Source organism: Schistocerca americana, chromosome 6, assembly GCF_021461395.2.
Source record: "Schistocerca americana isolate TAMUIC-IGC-003095 chromosome 6, iqSchAmer2.1, whole genome shotgun sequence".
NCBI lineage: Eukaryota > Metazoa > Arthropoda > Insecta > Orthoptera > Acrididae > Schistocerca > Schistocerca americana.
Genome location: NC_060124.1, coordinates 470,226,370 through 470,246,214, shown reverse-complemented (window position 1 = coordinate 470,246,214; position 19,845 = coordinate 470,226,370). Strand labels below are relative to the sequence as shown.

At 42.8% G+C, this 19,845-nt stretch overlaps 1 protein-coding gene across 2 annotated transcripts in view; it reads right to left on the bottom strand.

Annotated features, from left to right (window-relative positions):
• Positions 1–2,257: 2,257 nt before the first annotated feature.
• LOC124619451 (loricrin-like) overlaps positions 2,258–19,845 on the bottom strand; it is a 202,699-nt gene continuing 185,111 nt past the window's right edge. Inside the window, exon 3 of one of the 2 annotated variants that reach the window (XM_047145842.1) lies at positions 2,258–2,438. In XM_047145842.1, the coding sequence (XP_047001798.1) occupies positions 2,401–2,438 (38 nt within the window). In that variant the 3' untranslated portion in view covers positions 2,258–2,400. The remainder of the gene's footprint in view (positions 2,439–19,845) is intronic. The other variant, XM_047145841.1, reaches the window with a different exon arrangement.

Genomic DNA, 19,845 nt, shown 5'->3' with positions numbered 1-19,845 from the left:
AAAGGACCTGTGAATGTGGGGAAATGTAACTGAATGGAAAGGACAGTGTCTTGAAAGGAGGATATAAGATGAACATCAACAAAAGCAAAACGAGGATAATGGAATGTAGTCTAATTAAATTGGGTGATGCTGTGGGCATTAGATTAGGAAATGAGATACTTGAAGTAGTAAATGAGTTTTGCTATTTGGGGAGCATAATAACTGATGATGATCGAAGTAGAGAAGATATAAAATGTAGACTGGCAATAGCAAGGAAAGTATTTCTGAGGAAGAGAAATTTGTTAACATCAAGTATAGATTTAAGTGTCAGGAAGTCATTTCTGAAAGTATTTGTAAGGAGTGTAGCCATGTATGGAAGTGAAATGTGGATGATAAATTGTTTAGATAAGAAGAGAATGGAAGCTTTTGAAATGTGGTGCTACAGAAGAATGCTGAAGATTAGATGGGTAGATCATATAACTAATGAGGAGGTATTGAATAGAATTGGAGAGAAGAGAAATTTGTGGCACAAATTGACTAGAAGAAGGGATCAGTTGGTAGGGCATATTCTGAGGCCGCAAGGGATCAACAATTCAGTATTCGAGGGCAGTGTGGTGGGTAAAAATCATACAGGGAGACCTAGAGATGAATACACTAAACAGATTCAGAAGGATGTAGGTTACAGTAGGTACTGGAAGATGAAGAAGCTTGCACAGGATAGAGTAGCCTTGATAGCTGCATGAAACCGGTCTCTGGACTGAAAACCAGAACAACAACACACTACACTGTTAAATGGCTTTATCAAATGTCCAGTTTTACATCTGGAATTGGCTCACGATTATTTTTGCTCAGGTTTTGTCCAGTGTTTTTGTATCCACTTGATTGTTCATCATTTTCTTAGGCTATGTTTCCTATATGTGTTACAGATCTGAAGATGGTTGCAGATAGCAACCAAAGCTAGTTATTGACCTTTAATTGTGATAGGAAAATTGCAGTCTAGGCATTAAAAGTTTGGTTTTGAATATTTTTTTATTTGTAGAAAAGTATTACTCCAGTTGTGTTTTGGACAGAGTAAAGACGTGATCAAACAAATGTCTAGTATTGACAGATAATTAATTAGTTGTTAATTGTTGAGAAGTAATTATGTCTTCATTACGTACTGCAGCAAGCAATACTTGGAATATTGAGAAGATTAGAATAAAAGCCTGACCCACAAAACTGATGGTGAGACAACTTGAATTCTCTGACTTTTTATTCCATTAATCTTCTATAAGGGATTACAGTGCATCAGAATGCAGTGGTAAGGGGGCTTGAATGCCATGGTTGAGCCTGCTGTGCATGGTCTATGCCTGGTTCTAGCCTCTACAGTGAGCTGCAAGCTTCTATACCTGGTTTGCATAGAAATACGCCAAGCTCACCAACTTACTGACAACCTTCCTAATTTTCAGTCAACTTTGAATACCTGCAGCTAATTCTTTGAACTGTTGTCTTACCATACCATCAAAGACTTTGCTTAAAATAACTACAAGTTAGGGAGATAATGTAGAGGAAGTGGAGAATTATGATATTGTTGGTATGTCGACTTATCAAAATATAGTCATTGACTTTGCACATTCTGAAGTGGCTTTGTGTGGAAGAATTTACACTTAGGTAGACCACAAACAGTATGTTTGTTAATATCAATATAAATTCAGTCTTCTCCATCCTGGAGCGTTAAAGAACAGAACAGTTTAGCAGCCAGAGTAACTATCTCAGTTTAACAGTAAGCAATGGTTAGACAGTTCGTCTAGATTGACTAGTTGATGAAGACTACGTATTAAAGACCACAAAGTGAGACAACAGTGAGATACCAAAGTCCAGAAGGATGAGTGTCAAGAGGCCAAGTCTCAGTATAGCAAGAAGTCTGTTGGTGGCTCCAAGTTGACAAGCTGGCTTCAGCTGCCAGATGTGGGGCACACAATGGCTTAAGTATCAGCTGGTGGATGAACCTGTAGCTGACTGTTTGTGACATTGTGTTGTAGTGGAGGCAAATAGGTTCACACTAGCTGCACCACCTAGGAACAATGCTGCTGCTACTAGCTGGCAAGGTGAGTGCTCTGAGTCACATTGGTGGCATCCTGAATTGTCTTCACACCTGGTGTTACAGATGATGTACAGGTGCACTTGTTTATGGTACATTGGTCATGGCCCCTGAATTTGTGTATGCAACTCATGGCACTGTACTGTTATATCAATGGTTTGTGTACCAAGACATAACATCCCTCCCCTGCCTCTGCTGGAGGAAAGATGATGACACATCTTGGCACATCAGATGTCAGCATCACTGCTGCTGATGCCTGGAGGAAGTGTTGAACCCGGTTGACTTCATCAGCTGCTGAGACTGGTGTCCATGAGACCCAAGGCTGCTGGATATTGAGAGTGTCAGTGGCTGTTGCTCCCAGATGCTAGGCAGACCAGATCTGAAACAAAAGTTGAGGAGAAATCTTCTGTCGGGGCCGCATGAGCCTTGTGAAGGCGTACTTGATTGAGATGCTTGCAGCAGTGGGTTTTATCTGTCAGTTGGACCTTGACCATGGCCATCCTGAGGAGGCATATGATGTGAGTGAGCACCTATTGTTGGCAGACCCTGGAGAACATCTTACCCATGCACTGTCCTAAGGGGAATATTGATTACAGTTAAGCCACAGGGCTGGAAGGATGAATCTGTGTGGAAGCAGATCTATGGCACAGCATTGTTGGGATTCTGCCCTACTTGGACACATGATAAAGTGTTCATGTTTTTATGTTGTGTTGTTGAGTGGTAAAGGATGTTGTAGCAGCATAATTTGATGCTAAATCACAGTAAGACCTAGTTTTTACAGTTTCTAACTCACAATTGAACAAAGACCAATATTTTGATCAGACAGAATGGGCATATTATAAGCGAGATGGAACAGATCAAGTTACTAGGCATTCGGATAGATAGTAAGCTGTTGTGGAAAGCCCATGTTCAAGATCTTGTTCAGAAACTAAATGCTGCGTTATTTACCATTAGAACAGTATCTGAAATAAGTGACAGTCCAACATGAAAAGTAGTCTACTTCGCATATTTTCATATGCTTATGTCGTATGGTATTATTTTTTGGGGTAATTCTTCTGATTCAAACAGGGTATTTTTGGCTCAAAAATGGGCTGTTTGAGCTATATGTGGTGTAAGTTTGAGAACCTCTTGTTGACCCCTATTCAATAGTCTGGGAATTCTGACATTGCCCTCACAGTATATATTTTCTTTAATGTCATTTGTTGTTAGCAATATTAGCTTATTCCCAAGAGTTAGCAGCTTTCACTCAGTTAATACTAGACAGAAATCAAATCTGCATGTGGAATGCACTTCTTGGCTCTTGTGCAGGAAGGAGTGCAGTATTCTGCTGCATCCATTTTCAAGAAGCTACCACAAGAACTCAAATATCTTAGCAGTAGCCCAAACACTTTTAAGTCTAAACTGAAGAGTTTCCTCATGACTCACTCCTTCTATTCTGTCAAGGAGCTCCTGGAAGAACTGAAAAATTAAGCAAATTCCAGTGTTACATTGTTGATTTTCTTTATTTAAACTTACAACTTGTTGCCTGAATATGTTTCTTATATTCCATTTTATCTGTTTCTAATATCATGTTATAATTTCATGTATTGATTCGTTGCATGACCATGGAAACTTCTCCTTAATTTGGTCCCATGGAACAATAAATAAATAAATAAAATAAATGGAAAGAGGAACAATGCCAAATGTTGCAGGCATTGGGCTCTGTTGTTAGTTACATTAGTATGAGAGTTAAACAATGGCAGAAGTGGCTTATGACATGTTAAAAGAACAAAACACTTACTGTATACATTGCCAAGAAATTTTTGAGAGCATAGATGATTGCCAAAGCTTCTTTTTCTATTTGACTGTGGCTGCATTGTGCAGATATGAGAGTTTTTGAGACAAATGAAATAATGTGTCCCATCTTGTTAACTGCATGAGAAAGAAAGGCCCCAATACCATAGTCCAACGCATCTGTCACAAAGAACTGTAACTTTGTAGGACCATGAGTCATCAGGTGCAATGGCTTGAGGAATTCTGCTTATAAGTCCACAAAAGCTTTACCATATTTGGGGGAACAATGCTGTTTAACGTGTTAATCAAGTAGCTGATGGAGCAGTTTGGCAATTTTTGCTGTGTGGGAAATTAATTTTTGGTTGTAGTTCAACTGACCAATATCACTAGGAATCAGCAGCTTTTGCATCACCTCTACACTGTGTGAAGCGGTGTGTTTCCCTGAAGCGCTGAAAATGTGCTCTGGATATTTTTCTAGTAGCACAAGAAAAGATCATTTTTCTTTGTTACATTTCAGGTTAAGTTGTTCAACAACTGTGAGTAAGACTTCCAAATTTGCTGCAAATTCCTTCACAGTTCTGTCAGTGACAAGGATTTCATCAAGATAACTAGCTGTACTCAGAACTCCTAACATCAGGTGCTCCAAATATTGTTGAAATATTTCTAACACACTAGCAATGCCAAAGGACAGGCAATTGTATTGGAAAATGCCAAATGGGGTATTAATGACTAAGACACACATGGAGACATCATCCAAATGTAGTTTTAAGTAGCCTTCTTTCAGGTCAGTTTTTGCATACAGTATGAATCTGGCAACTTTTACCATCTTTCTTCAGGACAGCATAGCCATTGATGACAGACTATGCATTCACAATGGACTTAAAATCCTCACAAATTCACAAAGACCCATTTGATTTTTCAACTATTACCATAAGAATAGGCCACAGACATTTGGTTACCAGAGTCAGTATTCCTTCTTCTTTCAGTCATTGTAGCTCGATGCAAAGCTTGTCCCTTAAGGTGAAATAGGCATTTTGGGCCTTGAAAACCTAAGTGTTGCTTAGGGCTTCAAGGTGATGTGCACTTCCAAGTCAGAACACAGGTCGTCATCTGACTGGAGAACACTGAGGTATATTTGAAAAAAATTGTTGAAGATAAGTACCAGTCACAAAAGGTTGGATTATTATTATTATTATCTTCACTTTCTCAGACGTTAAGTCTGGTTAAAAATGGAGTGACGCGGACCTTGATCAAGCGTCACTTCCTTGTAACTGTACGGTATGTGTTATATTGCATTTAGGAACTTTCGGGTAATTGAACATGTATCAATAATTACGGATTTCTGTAGCTGTATATATATGTTTGGATGTAGCTGTATTGCATTGATGTACTGGTGGATATTGTGTGGTATGACTCCTGTAGTTGATAGTATAATTGGTATGATGTCAACTTTATCCTGATGCCACATGTCTTTGACTTCCTCAGCCAGTTGGATGTATTTTTCAATTTTTTCTCCTGTTTTCTTTTGTATATTTGTTGTATTGGATATGGATATTTCGATTAGTTGTGTTAATTTCTTCTTTTTATTGGTGAGTATGATGTCAGGTTTGTTATGTGGCGTTGTTTTATCTGTTATAATGGTTGTGTTCCAGTATAATTTGTATTCATCATTCTCCAGTACATTTTGTGGTGTATAGTTGTATGTAGGAACGTGTTGTTTTAAAAGTTTATGTTGTAAGGCAAGCTGTTGATGTATTATTTTTGTGACATTGTCATGTCTTCTGGGGTATTCTGTATTTGCTAGTATTGTACATCCGCTTGTGATGTGATCTACTGTTTCTATTTGTTGTTTACAAAGTCTGCATTTATACGTTGTGGTATTGGGATCTTTAATAATATGCTTGCTGCAATACATGGTGTTTATTGTTTGATCCTGTATTGCAATCATGAATCCTTCTGTCTCACTGTATATATTGCCTTTTCTTAGCCATGTGTTGGATGCGTCTTGATCGATGTGTGGCTGTGTTAGATGACACGGGTGCTTGCCATGTAGTGTTTTCTTTTTCCAATTTACTTTCTTCATGTCTGTTGATGTTATGTGATCTAAAGGGTTGTAGAAGTGGTTATGAAATTGCAGTGGTGTAGCCAATGTATTTATATGAGTGATTGCCTTGTGTATTTTGCTAGTTTCTGCTCGTTCTAGAAAGAATTTTCTTAAATTGTCTACCTGTCCATAATGTAGTGGTTATAATAGAGGGAAACATTCCACGTAGGAAATATATATCTAAAAACAAAGATGATGTGACTTACCAAATGAAAGTGCTGGCAGGTCGACAGACACACAAACAAACACAAACATACACACAAAATTCAAGCTTTCGCAACAAATTGTTGCCTCATCAGGAAAGAGGGAAGGAGAGGGAAAGACGCAAGGATGTTGGTTTTAAGGGAGAGGGTAAGGAGTCATTCCAATCCTGGGAGCGGAAAGACTTACCTTAGGGGGAAAAAAGGACGGGTATACACTCGCACACACACACATAGCCATCCACACATATACAGACACAAGCAGACATATTTAAGGACAAAGAGTTTGGGCAGAGATGTCAGTCGAGGCAGAAGTGCAGAGGCAAAGATGTTGTTGAATGACAGGTGAGGTATGAGTGGCGGCAACTTGAAATTATCGGAGATTGAGGCCTGGTGGATAACGGGAAGAGAGGATGTATTGAAGAGCAAGTTCCCATCTCCAGAGTTCGGATAGGTTGGTGTTAGTGGGACGTATCCAGATAACCTGGATGGTGTAACACTATGCCAAGATGTGCTGGCCGTGCACCAAGGCATGTTTAGCCACAGGGTGATCCTCATTACCAACAAACACTGTCTGCCTGTGTCCATTCATGCGAATGGACAGTTTGTTGCTGGTCATTCCCACATAGAATGCGTCACAGTGTAAGCAGGTCAGTTGGTAGATCACGTGGGTGCTTTCACATGTGGCTCTGCCTTTGATCGTGTACACCTTCCGGGTTACAGGACTGGAGTAGGTGGTGGTGGGAGGGTGCATGGGACAGGTTTTACACTGGGGGCGGTTACAAGGGTAGGAGCCAGAGGGTAGGGAAGGTGGTTTGGGGATTTCATAGGGATGAACTAAGAGGTTACGAAGGTTAGGTGGACGGCGGAAAGACACTCTTGGTGGAGTGGGGAGGATTTCATGAAGGATGGATCTCATTTCTGGGCAGGATTTGAGGAAGTTGTATCCCTGCTGGAGAGCCACATTCAGAATCTGATCCAGTCCCGGAAAGTATCCTGTCACAAGTGGGGCACTTTTGTGGTTCTTCTGTGGGAGGTTCTGGGTTTGAGAGGATGAGGAAGTGGCTCTGGTTATTTGCTTCTGTACCAGGTCGGGAGGGTAGTTGCAGGATGCGAAAGCTGTTGTCAGGTTGTTGGTGTAATGCTTCAGGGATTCCGGACTGGAGCAGATTCGTTTGCCACGAAGACCTAGGCTGTAGGGAAGGGACCGTTTGATGTGGAATGGGTGGCAGCTGTCGTAATGGAGGTACTGTTGCTTGTTGGTGGGTTTGATGTGGACGGACGTGTGAAGCTGGCCATTGGACAGGTGGAGGTCAACATCAAGGAAAGTGGCATGGGATTTGGAGTAGGACCAGGTGAATCTGATGGAACCAAAGGAGTTGAGGTTGGAGAGGAAATTCTGGAGTTCTTCTTCACTGTGAGTCCAGATCATGAAGATGTCATCAATAAATCTGTACCAAACTTTGGGTTGGCAGGCCTGGGTAACCAAGAAGGCTTCCTCTAAGCGACCCATGAATAGGTTGGCGTACGAAGGGGCCATCCTGGTACCCATGGCTGTTCCATTTAATTGTTGGTATGTCTGGCCTTCAAAAGTGAAGAAGTTGTGGGTCAGGATGAAGCTGACTAAGGTAATGAGGAAAGAGGTTTTAGGTAGGGTGGCGGGTGGTCGGTATGAAAGGAAGTGCTCCATCGCAGCGAGGCCGTGGACGTGCGGGATATTTGTGTATAAGGAAGTGGCATCAATGGTTACAAGGATGGTTTCTGGGGGTAACGGATTGGGTAAGGATTCCAGGCGTTCGAGAAAGTGGTTGGTGTCTTTGATGAAGGATGGGAGACTGCACGTAATGGGTTGAAGGTGTTGATCTACGTAGGCAGAGATACGTTCTGTGGGGGCTTGGTAACCAGCTACAATGGGACGGCCAGGATGATTGGGTTTGTGAATTTTAGGAAGAAGGTAGAAGGTAGGGGTGCGGGGTGTCGGTGGGGTCAGGAGGTTGATGGAGTCAGATGAAAGGTTTTGTAGGGGGCCTAAGGTTCTGAGGATTCCCTGAAGCTCTGCCTGGACATCAGGAATGGGATTAGCTTGGCAAACTTTGTATGTGGTGTTGTCTGAAAGCTGACGCAGTCCCTCAGCCACATACTCCCAACGATCAAGTACCACGGTCGTGGAACCCTTGTCCGCCGGAAGAATGATGATGGACCGGTCAGCCTTCAGATCACGGATAACCTGGGCTTCAGCAGTGGTGATGTTGGGAGTAGGATTAAGGTTTTTTAAAAAGGATTGAGAGGCAAGGCTGGAAGTCAGAAATTCCTGGAAGGTTTGGAGAGGGTGATTTTGAGGAAGAGGAGGTGGGTCCCGCTGTGACGGAGGACGGAACTGTTTCAGGCAGGGTTCAATTTGGATAGTGTCTTGGGGAGTTGGATCATTAGGGGCAGGATTAGGATCATTTTTCTTCGTGGCAAAGTGATACTTCCAGCAGAGAGTACGAGTGAAGGACAGTAAATCTTTGACGAGGGCTGTTTGGTTGAATCTGGGAGTGGGGCTGAAGGTGAGGCCTTTGGATAGGACAGAGGTTTCAGATTGGGAGAGAGGTTTGGGGGAAAGGTTAACTACTGAATTAGGGTGTTGTGGTGCCGGATTGTGTTGCTTGGAATTTTGAGGTTTTGGAGGGAGTGGAGCTGGAAGTGGGAGACTGAGTAGATGGGAGAGACTGGGTTTGTGTGCAATGAGAGGTGGTTGAGGTTTGCTGGAAAGGTTGTGAAGGGTGAGTGAGTTGCCTTTCCGGAGGTGGGAAACCAGGAGATTGGATAGTTTTTTGAGGTGAAGAGTGGCATGCTGCTCTAATCTGCAGTTGGCCTGTAGGAGGATGCTCTGAATAGCCGGTGTGGATGTGGGAGACGAAAGATTGAGGACTTTTATTAAGGATAGGAGTTGACGGGTGTGTTCATTGGCTGAGTTGATGTGTAGGTGAAGGATTAGGTGGGTGAGGGCAATGGATTGTTCAGTTTGGAACTGGTATAGGACTGATGGAAAGAAGGGTTGCAGCCAGAGATGGGAACTTTAAGTGTGAGGCCTTTGGGGGTTATGCCAAATGTCAGACAAGCCTGAGAAAACAGCCCTCGTCAAAGATTTACTGTCCTACACTCGTACTCTCTGCTGGAAGTATCACTTTGCCATGAAGAAAAATGATCCTAATCCTGCCCCTAATGATCCAACTCCCCAAGACACTATCCAAATTGAACCCTGCCTGAAACAGTTCCGTCCTCCGTCACAGCGGGACCCACCTCCTCTTCCTCAAAATCACCCTCTCCAAACCTTCCAGGAATTTCTGACTTCCAGCCTTGCCTCTCAATCCTTTTTAAAAAACCTTAATCCTACTCTCAACATCACCACTGCTGAAGCCCAGGCTATCCGTGATCTGAAGGCTGACCGGTCCATCATCATTCTTCCGGCGGACAAGGGTTCCACGACCGTGGTACTTGATCGTCGGGAGTATGTGGCTGAGGGACTGCGTCAGCTTTCAGACAACACCACATACAAAGTTTGCCAAGGTAATCCCATTCCTGATGTCCAGGCAGAGCTTCAGGGAATCCTCAGAACCTTAGGCCCCCTACAAAACCTTTCACCTGACTCCATCAACCTCCTGACCCCACCGACACCCCGCACCCCTACCTTCTTCCTAAAATTCACAAACCCAATCATCCTGGCCGTCCCATTGTAGCTGGTTACCAAGCCCCCACAGAACGTATCTCTGCCTACGTAGATCAACACCTTCAACCCATTACGTGCAGTCTCCCATCCTTCATCAAAGACACCAACCACTTTCTCGAACGTCTGGAATCCTTACCCAATCCGTTACCCCCAGAAACCATCCTTGTAACCATTGATGCCACTTCCTTATACACAAATATCCCACACGTCCACGGCCTCGCTGCGATGGAGCACTTCCTTTCATGCCGACCACCCGCCACCCTACCTAAAACCTCTTTCCTCATTACCTTAGTCAGCTTCATCCTGACCCACAACTTCTTCACTTTTGAAGGCCAGACATACCAACAATTAAATGGAACAGCCCTGGGTACCAGGATGGCCCCTTTGTACGCCAACCTATTCATGGGTCGCTTAGAGGAAGCCTTCTTGGTTACCCAGGCCTGCCAACCCAAAGTTTGGTACAGATTTATTGATGACATCTTCATGATCTGGACTCACAGTGAAGAAGAACTCCAGAATTTCCTCTCCAACCTCAACTCCTTTGGTTCCATCAGATTCACCTGGTCCTACTCCAAATCCCATGCCACTTTCCTTGATGTTGACCTCCACCTGTCCAATGGCCAGCTTCACACGTCCGTCCACATCAAACCCACCAACAAGCAACAGTACCTCCATTACGACAGCTGCCACCCATTCCACATCAAACGGTCCCTTCCCTACAGCCTAGGTCTTCGTGGCAAACGAATCTGCTCCAGTCCGGAATCCCTGAAGCATTACACCAACAACCTGACAACAGCTTTCGCATCCTGCAACTACCCTCCCGACCTGGTACAGAAGCAAATAACCAGAGCCACTTCCTCATCCTCTCAAACCCAGAACCTCCCACAGAAGAACCACAAAAGTGCCCCACTTGTGACAGGATACTTTCCGGGACTGGATCAGATTCTGAATGTGGCTCTCCAGCAGGGATACGACTTCCTCAAATCCTGCCCAGAAATGAGATCCATCCTTCATGAAATCCTCCCCACTCCACCAAGAGTGTCTTTCCGCCGTCCACCTAACCTTCGTAACCTCTTAGTTCATCCCTATGAAATCCCCAAACCACCTTCCCTACCCTCTGGCTCCTACCCTTGTAACCGCCCCCGGTGTAAAACCTGTCCCATGCACCCTCCCACCACCACCTACTCCAGTCCTGTAACCCGGAAGGTGTACATGATCAAAGGCAGAGCCACGTGTGAAAGCACCCACGTGATCTACCAACTGACCTGCCTACACTGTGACACATTCTATGTGGGAATGACCAGCAACAAACTGTCCATTCGCATGAATGGACACAGGCAGACAGTGTTTGTTGGTAATGAGGATCACCCTGTGGCTAAACATGCCTTGGTGCACGGCCAGCACATCTTGGCACAGTGTTACACCATCCAGGTTATCTGGATACTTCCCACTAACACCAACCTATCCTAACTCCGGAGATGGGAACTTGCTCTTCAATATATCCTCTCTTCCCGTTATCCACCAGGCTTCAATCTCCGCTAATTTCAAGTTGCCACCACTCATACCTCACCTGTCATTCAACAACATCTTTGCCTCTGCACTTCTGCCTCGACTGACATCTCTGCCCAAACTCTTTGTCTTTAAATATGTCTGCTTGTGTCTGTATATGTGTGGATGGATATGTGTGTGTGTGCGAGTGTATACCCGTCCTTTTTTCCCCCTAAGGTAAGTCTTTCCGCTCTCGGGATTGGAATGACTCCTTACCCTCTCCCTTAAAACCAACATCCTTGCGTCTTTCCCTCTCCTTCCCTCTTTCCTGATGAGGCAACAATTTGTTGCGAAAGCTTGAATTTTGTGTGTATGTTTGTGTTTGTTTGTATGTCTGTCGACCTGCCAGCATGTCCATAATGTAGGTTTTTTATGTCGATAAATCCCCTTCCTCCTTCCTTTCTGCTTAATGTGAATCTTTCTGTTGCTGAATGTATGTGATGTATTCTATATTTGTGGCATTGTGATCGTGTAAGTGTATTGAGTACTTCTAGATCTGTGTTACTCCATTTCACTACTCCAAATGAGTAGGTCAATATTGGTATGGCATAGGTATTTGTAGCTTTTGTCTTGTTTCTTGCTGTCAATTCTGTTTTCAGTATTTTTGTTAGTCTTTGTCTATATTTTTCTTTTAGTTCTTCTTTGATATTTGTATTATCTATTCCCATTTTTTGTCTGTATCCTAGATATTTATAGGCATCCGTTTTTTCCATTGCTTCTATGCAGTCGCTGTGGTTATCCAATATGTAATCTTCTTGTTTAGTATGTTTTCCCTTGACTATGCTATTTTTCTTACATTTGTCTGTTCCAAAAGCCATACCTATATCATTGCTGAATCCTTCTGTTATCTTTAGTAATTGGTTGAGTTGTTGATTTGTTGCTGCCAGTAGTTTTAGATCATCCATGTATAGCAAATGTGTGATTTTGTGTGGGTATGTTCCAGTAATATTGTATCCATAATTTGTATTATTTAGCATGTTGGATAGTGGGTTCAGAGCAACGCAGAACCAGAAAGGACTTAATGAGTCTCCTTGGTATATTCCACGCGTAATCTGTATTGGCTGTGATGTGATATTATTTGAATTTGTTTGGATATTAAGTGTGGTTTTCCAATTTTTCATTACTATGTTTAGAAACTGTATCAATTTAGGATCTACTTTGTATATTTCCAATATTTGTAGTAACCATGAGTGGGGTACACTATCAAAAGCTTTTTGGTAATCAATGTATGCGTAGTGTAGCGACCTTTGTTTAGTTTTAGCTTGATATGTCACCTCTGCATCTATTATCAGTTGCTCTTTACATCCTCGTGCTCCTTTGCAACAGCCTTTTTGTTCTTCATTTATAATTTTGTTCTGTGTTGTATGTGTCATTAATTTCTGTTTAATGACTGAAGTTAATATTTTGTATATTGTTGGTAGGCATGTTATGGGGCGATATTTAGCTGGGTTCGCTGTGTCTGCTTGATCTTTAGGTTTCAGATATGTTATTCCATGTGTAAGTGTATCAGGGAATGTTTATGGGTCTGCAATGTAACTGTTAAATAATTTAGTTAGATGTGAATGTGTTGAGGTGAACTTCTTTAACCAGAAATTTACTATTTTATCATTTCCAGGGGCTTTCCAATTGTGAGTAGAATTAATTGCTTGGGTGACTTCATGTTGCAAAATTATCATTTCAGGCATTTGTGGTATCATCTTGTATGTGTCTGTTTCTGCTTGTATCCACCGTGCATGCCTGTTATGTTGTACCGGGTTTGACCATATGTTGCTCCAGAAGTGTTCCATGTCTGTTATGTTTGGTGGATTGTTTATTTTAATGTGTGTGTTATCTATTGTCTGGTAAAAGTTCTTTTGGTTTGTGTTGAATGTTTGGTTTTGTTTCCTTCTATTTTCACTTTTTTTGTATCTTCTGAGTCATTTGGCTAATGCTTGTAATTTCTGCTTCTTTTCGTCTAATTGCTCTATCGCTTCTTGTTGTGAGATTTTACCTAACTTTTTTCGTTTTTTTCCGAGATTTCATTTCTTATAAATTGTGTTAGCTGTCCGATGTCTTTTCTCAGTTTTTCTATTTTGATCTGTAGCCTGTGTTGCCATGCTGGTTTTGTGGGTTTCTTCTGTGTGTTGGTTGGTTCTGATCTCTGCCTAGTGTGTATATTTAGTGTAGTGAATGCTCCTATATAAACCAGTAGTTGTAACTCTTCCATAGTTGTGTTTTCATTTATTTTGTTGTGTATGATTGTGTTGATAGTTTTTATTGTTATTTTGACTTGTGGGTTATTTGGTGGTCTATGCAAGAATGGTCTAATGTCTGTATTTGTGTCTTTGTATTCTATATATGTTAGCTGAAATTTTTCTTCTGTATCTAACATCTGTGTCACTTCGTGTTCTATTTGTGCTTGTTCTGGTGGCTGTCTTAAGATTTCGTTTTCCTCTGATTGTTTAATTGGTGCATGTTGTTCTTTGTTTGTTTGCTCTGGGATGTTTGAGTCCATTACTGTATTTTCTTCTTCTTCTGATTGCACATTATTTTGTTCCAGTATTTGTTGTACTTGTTGTTTGATGTTTTCTAATTCTGACTGGGGTATCCTGTTATTTTTTATTATTACACGGATCTGATCAGCTAATCGTTGCTCTGTTAAAAATTTTAATTCTGGGTATCTGGTAATAAATGTTGTGTATACTTGTGATCTGTATCCAGTTGTGTTGGTTCCTAGGTTTGTTGCTTGGTAATAACAGAACATGAGGTGTCGATTAACTTCATCTGACCATCTCATCCTCTGTCTTTGTTTTCCTTCTAGAGTGGTTGCAGGAAGCACATCCTGCAAAACACCTCTATTTGGATTTAAATCATTTTCCAGTTGGCTAGCAGTGTCGTTACCATTGTGGGCGGGCATAGGGTTCAAGCGTCATCCCCGACCATGACGGCGCTTGTCCGAGGCTTCTTTAGTTCTGTTCTGAACCAACTAATCACACTAAAAGGGGGGTTAGCCCTATTAGTGGTTTGTTCTTTTCGTCGCCTTTTACGACTGGCAGAACATACCAGAGGCCGATTCTTTTCCCGGGCCTCCACGGGGTTTATTATTATTATTATTATTATGTAGTATTCTGCCTAGTGGCAGGTCCATGTCTTTGTACGGAGAATTTATGATTCCACTGTTCCATGTCTTCAGCTTCTTCCTACAGTCTGTTGTATCTCCTTCCATCTTTCATATCGTCCAGATGTTGAATTCTTTTTCTTCCTCATCCTGCGTTTCCTCCGAGTTTCCCTTCGATGACATCATGTATGAGTCCCTTGTGTCTAAGTACATGTCCAATCCAGTTGGCCTTTCTCTAAAGAATTGTACGCAGAATACTTCTCTCCTACTCTTCGCAGTACATCGTCATATTTTATGCAATCTGTCCACTGGATCTTTTCCATTCTCCTCCAGCACCACATTTCAAAGCTCTCTAAGTATTTTTTCTCCTTCTTTCTCTTGGTCCATGTCTCTGCTTCATACAGTGCAATGCTCCAAATGTAGCACTTTATCAGTTTTTTCCTCAATGCCAAACTCAGCTTGCTGGTCAGCAGAGTCCCCGTCTTGTTGAAAGCAGCTTTGACCATGGTGATTCTTGCTCGGATTTCATTGGTGCAGTGGGCATCCTTTGTGATAAAACTTCCCAGGTACTTGAACTGATTCACATTTTCCTGTTCCTGATTGTCAACACTTATCTTCAAGTGTTTCTCACATTTTGATATGCACATCACTTTTGATTTTTCGATGTTGATTTCCATGCAGTATTTTCTTCCCATTTCCACCAAATTGTTCATCATGTGTTGCAGCTGTCTCTTGATTTTTGGCGAGCACTACCAGGTCGTCTGCATAGTTGATGACACCACCTGAAATACTCCCCACCCGGAGATCCAAACGGGGAAGTAGTTTATCTCTGGAATATTTTACTCCAGGAAACACCTTCATTATCCTCCGTCTTCCAACATTCAGGATGTTGATGAGACGTCCTCCTACTTTGAAGTTTCCGCATCCTTTCAGCGCTTCTCTCGCCAGCATTTCTCCATACAGGTTGAAGAGACTTGGCGACAGACAACATCCTTGTCTCACTCCGCTTCCTATTTCCACACTCCAGGGGACTCGCACCTAGTGAGTACCTGGCTGGCAACCACAGGGCCCCGAGCTGAGTCCTGGCATTGCTTCCACTTACTTATTTCAGGCTCCTCACTTTTATCTTTCCTGTCTGGCCATCCTAGGCCAACTCTTGTTTTTTCCGACCCTTACGCTATTAGGTTTTGAGGGCTAGGGGTCTTTCTTTTCCCAATCTTATACTTCCTCTGGTACCAGACAGCAGTGGGCACCAGTATCAAATTGGTGCACAGAGCAAATGATGCTTCAGATGGATCAAGATCGAAGACTCATGGGCAAAACCAACCATAGTCTGGTTCTTCAGCCATGATACTGCGATGTGGAAAGGAAGTGGAAAGACTACCACATTATTATATTTCCTGAATGTTCGAGGATAATGAAGGTGTTTCCTGGAGTAAAATATTCCAGAGATAAACTACTTCCCCATTTGGATCTCTGGGTGGGGAGTATTTCAGGTGGTGTCATCAAAAGGTTGGATATGGTTCAACAAATCATAGATTTCCAGACCCAGAGCATTAAACAGATTTAAACCCAAGATATTTGTTTCTTGTGTGCTGAGTTGGCCATTTACCTGAGTGGTATCATGCTGTGGCTTTTCAGTTGTTTTGTGAAGTTTTTCAGTGACATTGAACCAAGGCATCTATATGTGTCCCAATTAACAATGGTGATGGAGGAGCCAGTATATATTTGAAAATGATGGGGATGGTGTTGATTACAGTGTCTGATGTCATCAGTTGATCAAAGATGGGCAGAATGGCTTGCACATGTAGGACATCTGAGCTGTGCACAGGGTCTGCTTCATCTGAGTCATAGTCCAGAGGTCCAGACAGGCACTATCAACATTCATTTTAAGTGTGGACTGGCAAAACTCTGCCTTATGTCCAATTTTACTACAGGCTTTGCACTTTTCACAGTGAAAGTAGCACTGCTGGCACTAATGTGTGGTGAAACAATTGCTGCACAATAGTAACTTCTGTTGTGTCAGCTACCCGGGACATACTGTCTAGAGGGAGACTTATCAGGTGGAACCAGTAGGTTTAAGGTGTGGAACTGAGCCTCGACCTTGCATGTGGGGCAGGCTGCAAACATCTGTGATGAGTATTGGAGTTCTGCCAAAGACTGGACAGATTGTTTGAAAGCCCAAATGAGTGGGAGGCAAGTTTCTAAAGATGGGTAATTTGGTATAAAGAGGTCATTCCAGAGCCCTTCATTTGGGAATGAACCAGAATCATATACCTATTCAGTGATTTGGTATAGGACTGTTTGCACTTAGCACTGCAAACTAAACACAGCACTACTGGGAAAGTACTTGCAATTGAGCTATCTACTCTCAGTAGGACTGTCTGTTCCGTTTGTGGCAACCACACATTTTGTGCGTATTGGCCGCCACATGAACTTGTGAATCAAAATATTCTAAGAAGAACATTTTCAAATGTTCATTGGTCAAAGCATGCAGTTCTTCTTGTGGATTTTACTGCTTAAAGAGGCGACAGACTTCAGCCCCTGCATAAGTGAACAGAAAAGCATGTTGCCGGGTATCACCTGATATTTCATGAGCGATGAAGTGCTACTCTAGGGTGTGTGTGTGTGTGTTTTGTAGCTTATGGTCGCGCAATGGTGAGGTTATCAGCACTCTCACCCTCATTAAAACAAACAAATGTGGATAAAGTGTCTGTAATTGTTGTACACAGTGAGGAGGAAATCCTTAAAATAACACTCATTTACTCACTTGTACCTCATTTGCCCTGAGTCACACAATCACTCTATCTCACGTGCCTGAAGGTGAAATAAAACACAGTCAAATGGAATGTAGGGTTTAGTGATCTTTACACTACAATCACCAGCCATTGGAGGGCCCTCTCACTGGAACTAGAAGCCATATATCATAGGGCTGTGGCCTATGCAAAGACAAGTAAGGAGAACCTCATGGTGTTTGGAAGCAGGTACACGGCTGTGGCATTATAGGCTTTACTGGACAGAGCTTGTCATCTGTCACTTCCAGCCACTCATCCTCCCGTCAATGTACAACACTGTACTTCAACTGTGAGGCAAGAGCATGCAGGGGGATGGTGCACTGAACTAATTGAAGATCAAGACACATCTCAGTAGCTGCTACATTTGCCCTTTTGTTGCCAGGTGCCCTGGCATCCAGCAGGAAGACAACTCCTTCCCGAGCCATTATAGCTGGAGGAGGGCATCCTGGATATCTTCAATTGCTTTATCAGCTGGATACAAGCATTGCAGAGATTTTAGGGCACTCAGGGAGTCAGAACAGTTAAGGAATTTAGCAGGAAAGGCAGATCTCATCTGCACCAGCACCCTCAAGTTCATGGATAATTTGGCATCAAATACAGTGAACTCTGGAGACAATCGAACCTGTGGGACACAATGTAGGGAAACAACAGAGCAACCAACAGAGTTCCAGTGTGTAGACTTGTCTGTGAAGATAGCTACATGGTTGTGGTGCACATTTAAAACTGGAGCAGACGCACCCTGGTCACTCCCCAAGAACACACACACACACACACACACACACACACACACACACACACACACACACACACACACACACATTTATCCACAGAAAACATGAAACCAGTCTGTGCATTATTCCACTCCTCCAGCCTCTTTAATGTGAGCTGCAACTGATGAGTTGTTGTAATACTGGAGGAGGAACAGAAACCTACAAAATCGACCACAAATGAGAAGCATGGTACAGGTCTTCTTACGGCAGACGTGATACTGTTTATGGATATGGCAGAGTGTAACACTTAAAATACTGCCCTGAGGAACACCATTCTTCTGCTCAAAACTAGCTGACATAACCTCACCAACTCAGGGCTGAAAAATGTGCTTTGACAAAAAGGATTGAATAAAGATGTGGAGGTTGCCATGGAAGCCCCATTGGTGGAGCTGACCTAGAACAAGGTGACTCCAAGTAGTATTGTATGACTTACTGATATAAAAAAATATACCTACACAATGCTGTTTACATAGGAAAGCCTCCTGAAGAGCTGCTTCTAGGAAGGTCAAGTTGGCCACAGTGGATCAAACTCTTCTGAATCCACACTGAGAATGACTTAGGAGCTATCTGGTCTCCAGCACCCAGACCAAGCGACAGTTAACCATTTTTCCAAGGTTATTCCCACACAGCTCATTAAGGCAACTCTCCGGTAACTACTGGGACACATATAATCCTTCCATGGTTTGAGGAGAGGGGTCAAAATTGCCTCCCTCTATGAGTTGGCGAAGTTACCTGTCTGCCATATCAAATTGAAACATTGTAAGAGCATTTTATTGGACGCTGGTTTCAAGTTCCACAGCATGCTATATCGGGTTTGGTCGTGACTGAGTGCAGTATCAAAGGGCACAGACCGTGCCAAATCTAGCTCCCACATGGCAAATGGGCAGTTACAGGATTCCAAATTGTTAGACCTGATGTCCAGCTCATCCCATTCCATGATGGCACGGTAACAATGAAACACTGGATCTTGGCTGGCAATGTCAGTAAACTCTGCTATCACCTGTGAAATTTCCCCACATATTGTTTGGAGACATCCCTGATTTAATAACACTGCTGTAGGTGACCGACTGGCTTTAGTGGAAATCCTCCTGATGGCTTCCCATACTATAGTAAAAGAAGGAGAATGGTTGATGGAGTCCATGGCCTTTTCTTGCTCTTTCTGATCATGTGCCAAGCCTTTGCCCTCACTAATCAAAAGACTGCAAGCTTTCCCTCCTTTGGGCAGCCCTTAAACCAACAAAGAGCTGAATGACCAAATGGCACTCATCAGTCCACAAGACACAGGTGGCCTCCTAGAATGATGAGTTGGGATGGAGAGGTCAGAAGCACGGTAGATTACTTGTGTGATGTGGTCCACCCACTCTTGGATGACGTCATGCACTCAAAAACAGCCAGCTGGTCAAACAGCATCCAATTTTCTCTGTTTATCATCTATTGTGGCTATATCCTTTCAGAAAGAGCTCCATCCATTATGTGAATACAGCGTGGGAAGTGGTCACTGGAATGAAGGTCATCAGTGACTTGCCACTGAACAGAGTCCACAAGAGCTGGAGAGCAGAAGGAGAGCTCAGTGGATGAGAATGACCCAGTATCAACACAGAAATTAGTGTGTGTGCCTGCATTTAGGATGCACAGCTTGTAAGACATCATGAGGCTCTCCAAAACACGACCCCAAGGACAAGTGAAGGTCAAACCCCACTATATATGACGGGCATTGAAGTTTCTCAGAAGGAGAAATGGTCAGGGGAGTTGTTCAGTAAGACCTGTTAGAGCCTGAGGGTCAGTCA